Source organism: Adelges cooleyi, unplaced genomic scaffold (assembly GCF_023614345.1).
Source record: "Adelges cooleyi isolate 19-005CV unplaced genomic scaffold, UGA_ACOO_1.1 ACOO_flye_CR_arks_rails_tigmint_CR_PRNA_1, whole genome shotgun sequence".
NCBI classification, from domain to species: domain Eukaryota; kingdom Metazoa; phylum Arthropoda; class Insecta; order Hemiptera; family Adelgidae; genus Adelges; species Adelges cooleyi.
Window position 1 is genome coordinate 448,020 of NW_026095751.1, and position 16,958 is coordinate 464,977.

General features: G+C 28.7%; 1 protein-coding gene across 4 annotated transcripts; it reads right to left on the reverse strand.

Annotated features, from left to right (window-relative positions):
* Positions 1-301: 301 nt before the first annotated feature.
* LOC126846796 (alpha-tocopherol transfer protein-like) lies at positions 302-13,467 on the reverse strand. 4 transcript variants are annotated; one of them, XM_050586712.1, is made up of 8 exons: positions 6,213-6,442; positions 3,938-4,135; positions 3,003-3,203; positions 2,735-2,912; positions 1,828-2,080; positions 1,333-1,443; positions 1,166-1,271; positions 302-603 (listed from the first exon to the last, which is right to left on the reverse strand). In XM_050586712.1, the coding sequence occupies exons 3-8, from the start codon at positions 3,148-3,150 to the stop codon at positions 446-448; spliced, it is 954 nt and encodes a 317-aa protein (XP_050442669.1). In that variant the 5' UTR covers positions 3,151-3,203; positions 3,938-4,135; positions 6,213-6,442; the 3' UTR covers positions 302-445. The 4 variants fall into 4 exon arrangements, with proteins under 4 accessions (XP_050442669.1, XP_050442756.1, XP_050442584.1 ...); XM_050586799.1 differs by lacking the exons at positions 3,003-3,203; positions 3,938-4,135; positions 6,213-6,442 and adding exons at positions 9,453-9,653; positions 13,299-13,467; XM_050586627.1 differs by lacking the exon at positions 3,938-4,135.
* Positions 13,468-16,958: the final 3,491 nt, after the last annotated feature.

The window sequence follows — 16,958 nt, forward strand, 5'->3', positions numbered from 1 at the left end:
GGAACAATACATTTTTTTGTATTAATGATTTTCGATTTAATGTAAAACTGATCGAACATATTGTTCTTGTACTCCCACACGAAATAATATATTTTCTAAGAAGGTTACAACAAACTATACTCACATAATATGCTAAATAAACCATTTAGTATATTTCGAAGAAGTAACATTATTTCTCAAATTTAAATTATAATAAAATAAAATAAAATAACCCAATACTGCATAGTTTTCCTTTTTTCAATACACCACATAGTATAATTGTAGGATTCGAGAAAAAAACAGTTAAACAAATTTAATACGGACAATTTAAAATTAAGTACAGAATAAAACAAGAAACCATCATGCGTTATTATGCATATTAGTGCATTTACATGCACTAATATTATGTAAAATATGTAAAATAATGCATAATAGATAATTTATGTCAACCGGTAATGTATCTTTGCTAGTCGACTTCTAATTTCCTGAATGAACCTTCGGTTGCGTTTTTAAAACTATCCAAGTTAGTATTGGAGTTTTTTGGGCGTTTACTTTTATCTGCAACAATTGACTCTTGGGCTATAAGCCATTCTCGGTGCTTCGTTAATTCAACATACCACTCATCTGCAATTAAAATATATTTATTATTAATAGATCAGACATATAAGCTGCAAACAACATTCGTATATTCTATAACCCATGTGTCAATTATTACTTTTTATTATTAATAAGATTATTAATTTTTTAATTTGGTGTCAAACAAATCTAAATGAATTACAAGTTTAAATAAAATAATCATAATATAATTGATAACAACTGAATATTAACCTTGGTTTTATTTTTTAATAATTAATTGTCAATTCATACTATCACGTTCTAAAAGTCTGGAGTTTAGTTGCTAACAAGACAGCTCATATATTAAATGTTATAAAATTAAAATAATATTGCTAGCGTATATCAACAAAGAGTCCTAAATAATGCACTGAAAAATGTACAAATATGTCTTTGTTTATTTAATTTTTACAGAACATAAAATAATTGTCATATCCAAAGTTACTTTAAACGTTTTGTTTTTCGGAGTCAGTCGATAAATGACTAAATGTACACATTATCTGTCCCTTTCTTAGAGTACCTAATAATTGTAAAAAAAAAAAATGTATAATTTTTTGAAACAATTGCTACTAACCTATCACTTCGTCGGATGTCTTTGGATAACTTCCTCCGTAGTTAAGTGGGAGAATACTAGGATCGATGTAATTTTTCAGTTCTTCAATGGAGTTGTGATTAAAAATCTATAATATAAATATTAAACTTCAGTAATTTTGAATAACTTTCAAAACATGAATGGTTTACCCTGTTGGAGATTTTTTTTTTCAAAAGCCTTATTACTATATTTAACAATGGCTGTAAAAAGCTTTTTTTGTTAACTATGTGAATTTCGTGTATCCGCGTTGGATATGCCGCCTAAATAAAATAAAAAATACATAAAACAAATAAGACATTATTAACCTTCGTTAATTCGTTGCGTAACCGAAAATACATTGTTTGTAAAATTATGTAAGTTTAGTTTTGTTTGTCTGGACCCACAATATCTTCTTAGTAGTTGAACCTAGTTCAGAAATAGATCAGAAATCGCACCAAAAAAGTATTTTAAATGAGCAAAAATTGAAAAGTTCATCCCTTCCCTGTCTGAAAAGCAGACTGGAGGTAGATCTATAATATATATAGGTATGTTTAATTTTACACGTTAGCCTGTATCATACATAATTTGGTTTTACTGGTACACATTTCTACAATGAGTTTCTAAAGTATTTTTCTGTTTTCATACGAATTTTAAATAATACTTACAAACATGCATTCAATAGTTTTCTTCACATTTAGTAAAAATACAGTCATGTGATTCATTGACAAATTGATCGTGTCTAATATGTAGATATCTTTTTTACAGGTGTCCAAATGAGCGATTCTCAGATCATAAGTTATAAAGCATGATTTAATGAAATCATCATATACAAATTTATCGACATCTTCTGCAGTCCTAGCACTATATAGGACAACTCTGTGACCCTCGTGTGTAGGGTTTGGTAATGGGACGAAAAAACTGAAAAACCATTATAAATTACAACGGTTACCGAAGCATTAATACAATTTTCAAAATATTTAGGAGCATATTTTCATGAATTTATCATCAATTTAATAATCAAATTTAACAACTGAAATGTTTTCTAAAATATTTTAATAGAATACTGCTTCGTTGAATAAGACCTGCAAAAAGGCTTTAATAAAAAGCGTTAAGAAAATAGTTATTTTTTACAGCATGATTGTCTGAAACTGTTGCATTTTATTAATTTATTTTTAAATCGCGAATAATGTACGAAAAATGTTGACCGGTCGGTAACCAGTTTTGGATAATTATTTATGTTGTTATTGAAGTTTCAAGTTCAGGGCAATAGAAAAGTTGAATTGTAGTATTTTTTTTGTCATCAACCAGTCAATTTTTTTATTGAAATATTCTTAATTTAAAAGTTAATAAAATATATCAACATTACCATTTGAGTTTCAAAAAACGATATCGAAAGAACTAATTTGCTAGGTGGATAGGATCATAGGACTTATGGGAAAATCGAGATCGCGTTGTATAAAAACACTATGAAAATAAATAAAATTATTTATCGAGCCCAGTGAGATAATGAGTGGCCCACGATAGAGAATTTCCCCCTTGTATAATAGATATAATAGACACATGTATACTGACGATAGTTTCATTGATTGAATCAACTCCGGCGAAGTCGGATCCCACTTGGAGAAGTATTCTGGCGCTGAGCGTTTTACGGTGTAATGCTGGTCCAACTTTACTTTGGTTTTCTCCATACTGTTTTTGCACAAGATCAAAAACATTTTGATCCGCTTTTCGTCGACTGTCTTTTCGCCGTCTACTCAATAATATGGGGGGTTTTTTTTTGTCGGTTATTAGGATAAACCCTTGTTATATTCTACTAAAAAATGATAATACTGTATTTTACCGTCTGGGTTCGGAAGGTGAGGCTGTTTTCGCATCCATTCCTTGAGAATTTTCACGTCGATAGCGATTTTAGCCTCGGACGTACCCAATTTGTTGTACATTTGATCGATTGCGCTCTGCTTTGGTAATATTAACGCTTTTACTTCCATCGCTATTGAAGCTGCACAAAGTCTTCGAGTGTTGTACTTGCCCTATGAGTTAGCTGTTAACAATAAAAAATTTAATTAAAAAACAATAATCACAGTCTACGCTTGACGAAGAACAGTACAACACTACGTTATATTTAACGGGAATTACATATCAGTGCATTTGTACATAATAGTGCACGTGTTGCCGATCTTGCTTTTTTGGAAATTAAACTTATACGTAGATATATTATTGTTATTGTAATTCAAGAATATTCGTTATTATACATAATATCACAATACAGGGTGATTCTTTTATCATGAGCCACTCATTATCTAACTGTAATAAAACAATTATTTAATTTTCTCATAATGTTTTTATATAATGTGATCTAATTTTTACACAAGTTGTTATTATTCTACCTCCCTACCAAAGTGATTTTTTTATAGCAACTTTTCAAACTTAAATTCTAAAGTATATATATTTTTAACCAGTCTTGAATAACTATTTTTGAAGTTATTGAAGTTTCAAGTTTAGGCCAGGAGGAAAGGTAGAGTGTGGTATTTATTTTATCTGCGCGCACTTCCCCGCCCTTCCTAACTTTTAATATTTCAGTTTAAAAAGATGCTATCAAAAAAAAATGTTGTAGGGGGATAGGAACATAATGGTTTTTGGAAAATTCAGATCACGTTTTATAAAAACCCTATGAAAAAAAAATTAAATTATTTATTAAACCCAGTGAGATTTTGAGTGGCCCATGATAAAATAATCACTCTGTATAACATATTAGTTAGTGCACACAAATTATACCTTGGGCTATCGAAATTCTATAAACGATATTGTAATATGTTAGCACATGCAGGTTTGTCGTACACGATTTAGCCTCTTTTCCATTTGCTGTATAATATTGTATTGGTGATCTTTTTTACCATTCTTGACCAATATGCTAATTTATGTTAACTGGCAATAAATCACTTTACTAGTGGGCTTCTAATTTCCTAAATGGGCCTTCGGTTGCGTTTTCAAAACTGTCCAAGTTAGTTTTGGAGTTTTTTGGGCGTTTACTTTATCTGTAACAATTGGCTCTTGGGCTATAAACCATTCTCGGTGCTTCGTCAATTCATCGTACAAGTCATTTGCAATTAACATATTTATATTACTGATAAATCAGAATTATAAGCTAAAAACCACATGTATTTATTATCATATGAATGTGGACAATTCGTTTTTAAATAAATAGGTAATACTTACATATATGTTTAAAAAATTTGTACTTATCACAAATTCTTTTTAAAATAGTTAAAATACATAGCACTGAATAAAAATTGCCCAAATCAGAACAATACATTTTAAACCTATTAGTACTACAGCTATAATATGTGTGTTATAATATTTATACACATGAAATATTTATAAGTATTCGCTCCTCCCTACTTATATCTACCAAATGATTATTTTCGCCAGTTGTCTACAACTATTATAACTTATTATTATGTATGTACAGGTATATAGGTATATATGATCACCATAAAGAACATATCAATTTGGGGTTTTCTATTTCTTTCTTAACATAATTTGTGGTTTTAATATTTTAACTTAAGCATGACTGTAAAACTTAGTTATTGCAGGTAAGCTATATAGATATCAGTAATTCACAATAAAAAAAAAATCTACCTAATGGTTGTCTTAAAAGTTGTAACTATGGTTTGTTTTATAATATTTTTTGAAATTGATACACATATTATATATTTTACTTTTTCAATCCTGTAAGTGATTTCACTTTTCAGATACATTTTTTTTTTAAAGTATCATTTTTAATTATTTAGTAGAAAAATAGTTATTTACCTATTTAAAAACAACATTATTACATGGATTAATTCAAAACATTTTATTGTTATTGAAATAATAATATATGTAATGATAAAAAATATATAATTGTTCAAAACTAAAAACAATACATTTTTAGTTTTATACAACTGGAGCAACTATAGATTTTGTAATATTTTTTGAAATTGACATTACTCTATTGAATAATGAAATATAAAATTATTTTAAAATTTGTAATTATTATCATTTAGTAGGATGAATTTTTGGTTAGCCGTCTAAAAAAAAATCAATATATGGATTTATACCTTAAATTGGTTTACTTAAAACAATATGAATGTATACCAATCTATCCATTATATAAAATATGGCTGTGGATAAGTAAGGAATACGTTTATACAACAGTCAAATATTATAGGTATTTGATGCACTGAGTATTATTACTATATAACTGTCTAGATCTAAAAACTTTAAGATATTTTATTTAACCGTTTGTCGTCCTGTGCTCTTTTCTGATTTTTACTTCATAAAAAAAAAGTTTGCCTGAAGAATTTTGAATAAGATCACGGTAGCCAAATATACCTTTAGCCAATTTTCCAGATAAAATTAAGTCACTTAAAACAGGGAAATAAAGAAAAAATGTTTACTTTTTATCCCATCTAGGGGAAAAATTTTAAGGTATTTTTTTGGGGTTGTCATTGTATATCGATAATAGTATTAACAACTATAACTGAACAAAATAAAGTACAAATTTGGAAAGTATACTATATTTAAATTAGTTATAACGCGCTGCAAGTTCAAGTTAAAAAATATGTACACTTTTTGGTTGTTTTTCTAAATTCTAAAGGAGAAAAGTTTAAATTATTAAATGTCTGGACCACTAAAATTCCTTTCATAAATGTTCTGTACGATTGCAAACATTTGTCAATTAAAAAACAGTTTTATTTATTTTATCTAACAAAAATTGTTTCGAAAACCGTATTTTTTAATATTTTTGATTTTAAATAATATTCTAAATTGAATCAGCGTAATATTTTTTTTTTGTATAACACAACATTTAGATAGTATTTTTGAATAATACAAAATTTATGGTAGAAAAATTAAAACACTAAACAGGACCACCCTAAATTGTACAGAGTTGAATACAGAAATGATTATAAAATAAAACAATTTGCCAAATCTCTCAGCTAAAACTTCTAATTACTCGGATTCGGTTGACAATCGTGCATAAATGTATTATAACTTGAGTAAATATTATTACCTGTCGGCCGGTCTTTTAGCCTGTGTTTCCTTTGAAAACGCCGAAATAAAACTGAAGATAGAACTAAACTTAGGGACTATAACCAAACGTGTAAGGTATATTATTATATTATAAGAAAATTATACACTTTTAAAAACTATTCGCACTATCTTGTAAGACGTATTTGCTTCTTATTTTGTCAAAACGAACAACATATTAATGTTGACACGGTCTGACCAGTTACCCGGACCGCCAATTGCCCATTAAGCAAAACCCCATCGCAGCTTATCAGCAAAGGCGACCTATGTAATTCAGTTGTTAATGTTATTCCGATTATCTGTAGTTCGACGACGGCCGCACGCGGTGCATCACTGATTACAAATAAACAGTATTTTTAAAACAAACTAAACGCACATAATAAATATGCTACTTAAACCGTATTATAGTATATTTCAAAGAAATAACATTGTTTCTCGATTTAAAATTACAACAGAATAAAATAAATAACCCAATACTGCATAGTTTTTTTTTTTTGCAATATCATAATATAAACCACATAGTAACAGAATAGGATTCGAGAAAAAACCGTTTAAAGTAATTTCAACCATAAAATTAAGTGGAAAATATTACATAAAACCGTCAAATTAAAATATGCACTAATATGTATAATACCTATGTAAAATAATGCGTGATAGATTCTTGACCAATTAGCTTATTTATGTCAACTGGCAATGAATCTCTACTAGTCGACTTCTAGTTTCCTAAAAGAGCCTTCGGTTGCGGTTCCAAAACTATCCAAGTTAGTATTGCAGTTTTTTGGTCGTTTACTTTTATCTGCAACAATTGACTCTTGGGCTATAAGCCATTCTCGGTGCTTCGTCAATTCATCGTACCACTCGTCTGCAATTAAAATATATATTTATTATTATTAAATCAGACGTATAAGCTACTAACAACATTCGTATATATTATAACCCATGAGTCATTTACATTTCAGTATATAAAATATTCAGTTTTTAATTATGTTTCGAACAAACAAAAAATAAATTATATATTCCAAAAAAAAATATATATAAATATATATATATATATATATATTATATACAGAACTTAAGTAATGAAAACTAAATATTAACCTTAGTTTTTTTATTTAAATTTTAATTATCTATTCATTCTACTATGTTCCAAAATGACTACTATCACTATTACCTATCACTTCGTCGGATGTCTTTGGATAACTTCCTCCGTAGTTAAGTGGGAGAATACTAGGACCGATGTAATTTTTCAGTTCTTCAATGGAGTTGTGATTAAAAATCTATAATATAAATATTAAACTTCAGTAATTTTGAATAACTTTCAAAACATGAATGATTTACCCTGTTGGAGATTTTTTTTTTCATAAGACTTATTACTATATTCATCAATGGCTGTATGAAACTTTTTACATTAACCATGTGAATTTCATGTATCCGCATTGGATATGCCTCCTAAATAAAATAAAAAATACATAAAACAAATAAAACATTATTACCTAGCTTCGTTGCGTAACCGAAAAGATAATGTTTGTAAAATGATGTATTTTAATTTTGTGTCTTGACCCACTGTATCTTCTTAGCAGCCGAAGCCTGAACCGAGTTCTTCAAGTAGTTACTCCATTAATCAAAAATTACATCTGAAAGGTGCTATATAAGGGCAAAAATTTAAAAAGTTCGCCCCTTCCCTGTCTGAAAATCTATAGTAATCTATAATTATTATAAATTTATATAAGCCTGTAATATGTATATAATTTTTTTTTAAATCTTTAAAAGGGAAAATTTGTTTTTAAATGTTGACCTTGTAACCAATTTTAAAAATTTTAATTTTATAGTTTGACAGTCTTACAATAGTATACATATTGGAAATATTATGTATTTTTACATACATAATGTAATCATCACGGTGTAATTTTCTCAGTATACTTTTATAATATTACCTACCTATGGTTTACTGGTGAAATAACAAGTACACATTTAAAAAATGAATTAATATACTCTTGTTTAAGTTTAATACGAGTTTTAAAAACTACTTACAAATGTACATTCAACGGCTTTCTTCACATTTAGTAAAAACGTAGTCACGTGATTCATTGTGAAATTGTTCAAGTCCAATATGTATATATCTGTCTTACAGGCGTCCAATTGAGCGATTCTCAGATCATAAGTCATAAAGCATAGTTTAATAAAATCATTATATACAAATTTATCGACATCTTCTGTAGTCCTAGCACTATATAGGACAACTCTGTGACCCTCGTGTGTAGGGTTTGGTAATGGGACGAAAAGACTGAAAAACCATTATAAATTACAACGGTTAACGAAGCATTAATACATTTTTCAAAATATTTAAGAGCGCATTTTCATGAATTTATGATCAATTTAATAATCAAATTTAACAACTGAAATGTTTTCTAAAATATTTTAATAGAATACTGCTTCGTTGAATAAGACCTGCAAAAAGGCTTTAATAAAAACAAATAAAAAGCGTTACGAAAATAGTTATTTTTTACAGCATGATTGTCTGAAACTGATGCATTTTATTAATTTTTTTTTAAATCGCGAGTAATGTACGAAAAATGTTGACCGGTCGGTAACCAGTTTTGGATAATTATTTATGTTGTTATTGAAGTTTCAAGTTCAGGGCAATAGAAAAGGTGAATTGTAGTATTTTTTTTGTCATCAACCAGTCAATTTGTTTAGTGAAATATTCTTAATTTAAAAGTTAATATAATATATCAACATTACCATTTGAGTTTCAAAAAACGATATCGAAAGAACTAATTTGCTAGGTGGATAGGATCATAGGACTTATGGGAAAATCGAGATCGCGTTGTATAAAAACACTATGAAAACAAATTAAACTATTTATCGAGCCCAGTGAGATAATGAGTGGCCCACGATAGAGAATTTCCCCCTTGTATAATATATATAATAGACACATGTATACTGACGATAGTTTCATTGATTGAATCAACTCCGGCAAAGTCGGATCCCACTTGGAGAAGTATTCTGGCGCTGAGGGTTTTACGGTGTAATGCTGGTCCAACTTTACTTTGGTTTTCTCCATACTGTTTTTGCACAAGATCAAAAACATTTTGATCCGCTTTTCGTCGACTGTCTTTTCGCCGTCTACTCAATAATATGGGGGTTTTTTTTTTGTCGGTAATAAGGAAAAACCCTTGTTAAAAAAAATATTCTACTAAAAAATGATAATACTGTATTTTACCGTCTGGGTTCGGAAGGTGAGGCTGTTTTCGCATCCATTCCTTGAGAATTTTCAAGTCGATAGCGATTTTAGCCTCGGACGTACCCAATTCGCTGTACATTTGATCGATTGCGCTCTGCTTTGGTAATATTAACGCTTTGACCTCCATTGCTATTGAAGTGGCACAAAATCTTCGAGTGTTATACTAGCCCTATGTATTAGCTGTTAACAATAAAGCATTTCATAAAATTATAATCGCAATCCACGCTTGGCGAAGTGCAGTACAACACTACGCTATATTTTATTCGACAACTAGAAATAAATTAACATTGTTTTTAGAATTTGTTTTTTTTTTTTTGTTAACAAGTAACATTTTTACATTTAATTGCCGTCTTTATTGTTTGTTCATTTGATTGTACTCGTCCTTGCATCTCGTGAGAAAAAAGTATTACAATGAGTATTTTAATATAATTTCTCATAAAAAACTTTATTCATATTTTTGGTTAATTTTATATTCTGTAGCGGCCACATGTAGCCGACATTGCTTAATTAGATATTAGACTTATACGTAGATATATTATTGTTATTGTAATTCAAGAATCATTTTATTATACATAATATTTTTAGTTAGTGCTATAAAAATGAAATGCATAGATAATTGCAAATGCATACATCATATGTTAACTACTTTTTATTAATTCAATTATTCAATTTTGAATTAGGTCTCTAACAAGCATAAAATATATAGTTAACTGCAAATATAACTCAGATAGTAAAAACTAAGTATTGATCTTGGTTTTTTATACAAAATACAATACATAAATATATATATATACAAAATATATTTTAGGGTAGTCCTTTGTCATAGATAAAGAGTTTTTTTCATATAAAATAAACAAAAGAAAATCAATTAATTGTCAATAGGTTTAATGAGCTTTTTGACGCTGCTCACTTGGCTGCCTTAGATATCCATATAGATATGATAAAACCAATTTAGATAAGCAGTTTTAAATAACGTAATCAAAGACAAAAAGGTCGACAATGATCATTTTAGTGTATTTATGTTTTTCTTAATTCCTCCTAACGTATAACTGAATATTGACATTCTTATAGCATTATATCCATTTATCAAGGAATTGCTTGTATTCCAACAACTCCACAAAACTCTGTTACCAGATCTATGATAACTAATTGTCTTTTTTTCTAATGTGATAACATTGCAATTTGCAATTTAATTATTTAAAACTATTTTCATTTTCAATAATGATTGAACTCTGATAAGTCGACGATGTAATTTTACAATCGGTAAGAAGCCTTTAGCCAGTTCAAAGTACAACCACTTCATCAACTACAAAAACAGGTAGGATTTCATATTAACTGCCGTTAATATGCAATCATTCTCGGCACGTGCATGCCGTGGAAACGTTTAAACAAATAAAATTAATAAAGCACGAATCTCTGACGCCGTTGGTTTCAGCCATTATTTTTCTAACACTTATAATGTTAATGTTTGTATAAGAAAAAATGGTACCGGCCTTCCAATAGAATTGAACGGAACAGTTTTGAAGTCTCGACAAAATGATTTTGAACGTGTGTATTGTTGCCATTTTCATGTATTAATGGTCTTGTAATGTAGATATGTTCCATTAGCTTGGACCATTGGCACAAGTCATGATGGTTATTTATTTAAAAGTAGATATATTTACAGAATTATGTTTTACTATAAAAAATATAAATCTTACTGTAATGTAAAAAAAAAAAAAATTGCAAACATTAAATTTTTATCTTGGAGAATAAAAAAATATTCGAATAATTAAAAAAAATTATTATTTAAATAGTTTGTAAGTGCTTTCAGTGTAATCAAAATTGTATCAATTAAAAAGTTTCATTTTGAAAATATTGACTTGCTAATGAGTTGTTAACAATTTTACTAACGCAGCTAATAACACTTTGTAATATAACACATTAATTAAACTTAATATAATATTATACCTTTAGTATAATAAGTAGTAGTAACTCATTAAGTAGGTATTAGCATTGATTATACATACTACTTGTAAATATTTAATTAGTATTAAAATAAATCAATAAGTGAGAAATAGAAGAATTAAATAATAAATAACTTTGGAGATCTCTGCATATTTTTTTTTTTTATTAGTATTTCCCTCGGCGGCAAAGGCCATTGGGTTACATTAAATTATATTTACATAAATTACAATACATTTGACTACATTAATTAAATATTGAAAATTCTCTGCATATTATTCGATATAACAAATTTAAACATTGACTTTATACTTTATTATAAATATTTTACACAAGTGAAGAGAAAAAATATCACATTTACTCACTTACAAATAACAATCAACTCTTTGATCAAGTATTAATGTTTATAATTCTACCTTCTTATAACACATAACTTTTTTTTTGACATTTTCATGTCTTAGCTCTGGCACATAACCGAAAAAAGCGTTATCAAAAAAGCATAACGAAAAATGCGTTACCAAAAAATAAATGGCGATGAAGATGAGGTAGGGGGTTGGGAATGGGATTGGGGTTGGGAGTGCGAATTAGCTGTGGTGCATAACCAAAAAAAAGCGTAACGAAAAGTTTTTTAGCCGAGTCTGCAACCACGAAAGAGCATTTTCATGTCCCGTTGAAGTACCGAATAAATATAGATTAGTTATGGAATTATAATTTTAAAAAAAAAAATTACATGGAGCTTCCAGGTACTACAATTTTAGCCAGAAACTTGATTGTACATCAATTTTTAATCTCCTTGGCCTTAAGCTGTAACTGGAAGCTCCATGTAACTTTTTTTTTTTAAATTATAATTCCACAACTAATCTAAATTTATTCGGTACTTCAACGAGACATGAAAATGTTCTATCGTGGTTGCAGACTCGGCTGAAAAATGGCTTTTTAACTTAAAAATAACATTTTTTACACAATTGATAAAGTTAATATTTAAAATTTAACCTTAAATGTTCAACAGTTTCATGGACAAATATTTTTTTTCATTAGCCAACTGTGCATTATTTGAATTCTAAAATATATTTAAATTAAGGAGTTTTAAGACATAATGTAAAATAATATTTTATTTCAGGAATCATAAAATTCTTTAGTAAAATATTTGAAAGAAAAAAAATAATACAAATATTGGAATATTGTTGTAACATAGTAGATTCAGACAAAAAGTTTTTTATTTATTAATTTAATTAAATGGTACATTTCATGTTGTATCCATGGTTACAAAAATTAGGTATTATTATTGCTGAAACTAAAGTAACATTTATGATTGATCGAATCCTATCTTAAAATATAGTTTAAAGAGTAATTAATAAATCATTTTAAAAAGTACTCACCTTGCACAATACACATTAGTTATTCGTGATTTTATTTTAAATCATATACCTATTATAAATATGCAGATAGTTATGTAATATAATAAAATATAATTTATATTGTTTAATGGCCTTAGTCAATATTTTAGAATATAACTTAATAAATTCGATATTCTAATTTAAGCATAATAATTCTGTTGTTACATTCGAATGTTACGAAGGTATTATATTTTAAAGAAGTATAACATTAGTCTATATCAGGTAATAACAATTATTAAGATTATAGTACATGTTCACTATTTTGCATAAGTTTCTCGATTTCTTTATTGTAATAGATAAGCACTTTTTCCATTGATTAATGAGTATTACATAACATATTACAAATGTATTAAGTACAACGTTATAAAATATTATTTATTCGAATAACTATATTTCATAATACCCCTAGTAATTCTAGTTGTTACCTGATTTCTACAATTTAACGGTATCAAATATTTTATAAAACGTGTATGATGCCTGTTACCTGCAATTATTATTTTATTCTGTTTGTAAATGTGTTTGTTCGTATATTTATGGACCAATCAAATAACTGCAGGTGGTTATGATATCACCCAACGAAAGCTCAAGTATGAACATACGATGGATTCCAGGCGAATAGGATCCGCAGTGCTTGTAAACATCCAATTCCACAATCTCGCATATCTAGCCTATGTAGGCTTTGGTATGTACCTGCATTACATAATATAAAAATACAATACAAATTTTATATTATAACTTTACCGATTGACAAAAATGTGAACCAATCGGAATTAAGGATACGGTTATAGACTTACAATACCAAAGTATAATGAGCAGTAGCTATTTAACTTAACGCTTCTCTATCGATAAGATAATTATAAACCGTTTATGCATATATCATATTGCTCTGTACACTGTTCTACATAACTGGTGCGCTTCTGGTTAACAATTGATAAAAACAATACTTTTTAATTTACTAATAACTTGACAATTAGGTACATATAATAAAGCGTCTGTATAATATATAAGTATATTATTTTAAATATAATATCTTACTTGCTCCAGATCTACCTCCTACAGTTAAATCGTTCTTTTCGTAAGAGCTTCTTCTTCATTCCATAATATACGTGTTATAATAACGTGATTTATAGTACCAAACGCTTTTGCTACATCTAAGAAAAATCTAATCGTTTTATTCCCTTTATATAGTTCCTCATATAAAAACTACCTTATACTCGTATAGAGCAGCTTCAATACCCAAGCAGGGTCTAAAGCTGAATTGATTTTTCTAAAACAGTTTATTTTTTCTAGATAATAATTAGTCTTGATTTTATTATTTTTTCGAATATATTTATAAAGTCGGATAACATAGAAATAGGTCAATATAATTACTCATATTTTTACGATCTAAAAATATACCATTTAATTTCAATATTTTAGTATAGCCCAAATGTTCATTTTTTTATTTTAGATGGATTGGAGCATGCAATTGAAACAATGGTTGGTGATAATAACGAGGATATGTACAAGGATTTCTGTAATATAATTATAATAATAATTTTAAAAAAACCAGTACAGTGGGGTCGGGGCATAGTGGGGACGGAGAGGTCACAGTTTTTACATGAATTTCGAAAAATTCTACAGTCTCCACCTGAGGTGGTAGTTGAACGAATCTAATAAATTCCGTATCAAAATGTGTTGCCTCTTGGATTAATTGATTAATGGAGATATCATTATCAACAGAGTTTAATACATTATTTACCGGGGTCGTATCCATTGTCTGTCGTTGGGTATTATCTCGAATGCCTGTAGGTAAGCCATCTATAATTCTTTGAACTGTTATTTGAGCACACTCTCCAGAGGCTTTAGCCAAATGTCCATTTAGAGAAATATATGTTTTTCCACAACCGGGGCATGTCACTTTTGGTTTCGCGCTCCTTGATGTTCCTGTATCTGCAACCAAACTGGCTTTGCCTCCTCATGGCCCCTGCCCGCCGTTATTAATCGACATTTATCATACCGATGGATAACATTCTCTTTTTGTGCTCGCCGTCTCAATCTATCCCACGCTACGGAGTTCAAAGTCCAAATATGCAAACAGCTGAACGTATAATGACAACAATTTACTTGCTAAATTCGATGTGAAATATCCAATTTCGACACTGGCAGACGCCGCAGCACGTACAAAGACATAAAAGGAAACTATCTGCACTAAACGCGCAAGGATATAAACAACAAAACGGTAGTACTAATTAATATAAAAATCACAAAAAAAACTTGTCACTGTTATCAACCACATTTTTTACTTAAATATTGCCTAAACAAAACTCCTTAAAAATGGTCGGTGTCCAGGGGCCTTGAATTTCTAAACTTTTTTTTTATAATGTCCAATAATTATTAGTTTTATCTACAAATAATTATTGTAAAAGCCGATTTTCTAACCAATTATTATAGAAAATCGTTTGGGAATGTATTCTAACATCATACCGGGGGATTTTGAGCGTAGCGAGAATTCTTGTGAACTCACTCTCGAAAATGTCTCTTTGTACTGACAAATTCTAAAATATCCTAGAATACCCAAAAGTAAGAAGTGAAGCTTTTTTGTCCTTTCAAGTACCTGTTGTGTACGATTTCTGACTAAAAATGCATTAAACAAATTTTGAGCTATAAGCATATTTATACATATTTTGTGTTATAATAGTAATAATAATATTTTAGTGTAGAGCAGTTGCACTATGAAAAATAGTATCCCTAACAGTTTGAAACAAATTGAGTAATTTTTAAAAAAGATATAGCGTGACGAGATTTTACATTTTAAATTTGTAGTGAAATTTTTCTTGACCGATGAGGAAAGGTTAAATTTGATTTTACTTTTGTCCATGTTACGCACCTTTTAGGTAAGATTTGTAACATATAAATTTGCAAAACAAATGGGTTATTTGATGGTGAAATTTTCGTGTTGTTTGACTTTGTAATGGACATTAAAAAAACCGTGTGCAATGTGTCGTTGACTTTTTGTTGAAACTAATCTATTTAACATTTAAACTGGTTGATTGGAAAAATTGTAATGTGGTAAAAAATTTAAATATATATTATAATAAAAGACACCAGTTAAAAAACCATGGCACTACAGGTGGTGAGTCATGAACCTCGGGTTCGAATAATTATCATTCCTTTGTATCACATTTTAATTGCTAAAAAAGTTTCAGAAATTTACGAAGAGGTAAATTAACCTTTAAAGGTGATACACTCTTGATCGACCGACAAATAAGTCCCAGGAGTTGATGCAACGGAGAGGCCATTAGTAATAGAATGGGGTGAAAGTGTAATCAAGATCAACGGGGTTATAAACACAGAATTTGGTGAAATACAAGGAACAGGATCCTGGACGTGTTAAATGTTCATGAAGCTATAAACCTACAATGAAAAATACAAATTTAATTTATCCAAATTCATAAGCTACACACTGATTTTTCTTGATTTTTAAGAAGAGGGGATGAAATTTTTTAATTTTTGGTCCAAAAAAGTACCTTACAGGTACAAATTTAGACATATTGAGTTGCTACCCGGACATATCAGTTCAGTGGCTTAGAATATACCGTGGGTACAGACATATAACAATATATAGTATCAATTTTAAATCTAAGGTTATTCTAACTAATCAGCAGTTTTATAACACCGATGGTCAGGTTTCATGATAAGTGATAACAATTATAAATGGTTGTTCCTTTTTTTTTAGTCGATAACCCCCGACAGTATATGCAATTTGTACAAGTCGCCTTTTACATGACGACTTCATGACATGTTTATTTTATGACTATAATATGTACGCAATAAAATTTTAATCATTTGCCAATTTCCCATAATTTTAATATTGTATCTGCATAAAAGCAAAATTAAAAAAGCCAGTAATGTGGTGACGTGGAAAGGTGGTGACCGAGCACAATATGAATTATTTCAAATGGAAAAATGTGTACATTTTTTAGGTGTTTTTCTCGATATTAAAAATTAAAGACAATCATTTTTTTTTGTGTACACAAGTGTTCCACAATATTTAACGTTGTGAAATGTAACGACTTAAGTTTAAATTATTTCGAACAAAAAATCTGCCGTACTTACGAATAATAAATGAACACGTATGCGCTATATACAAAATATATGAAAT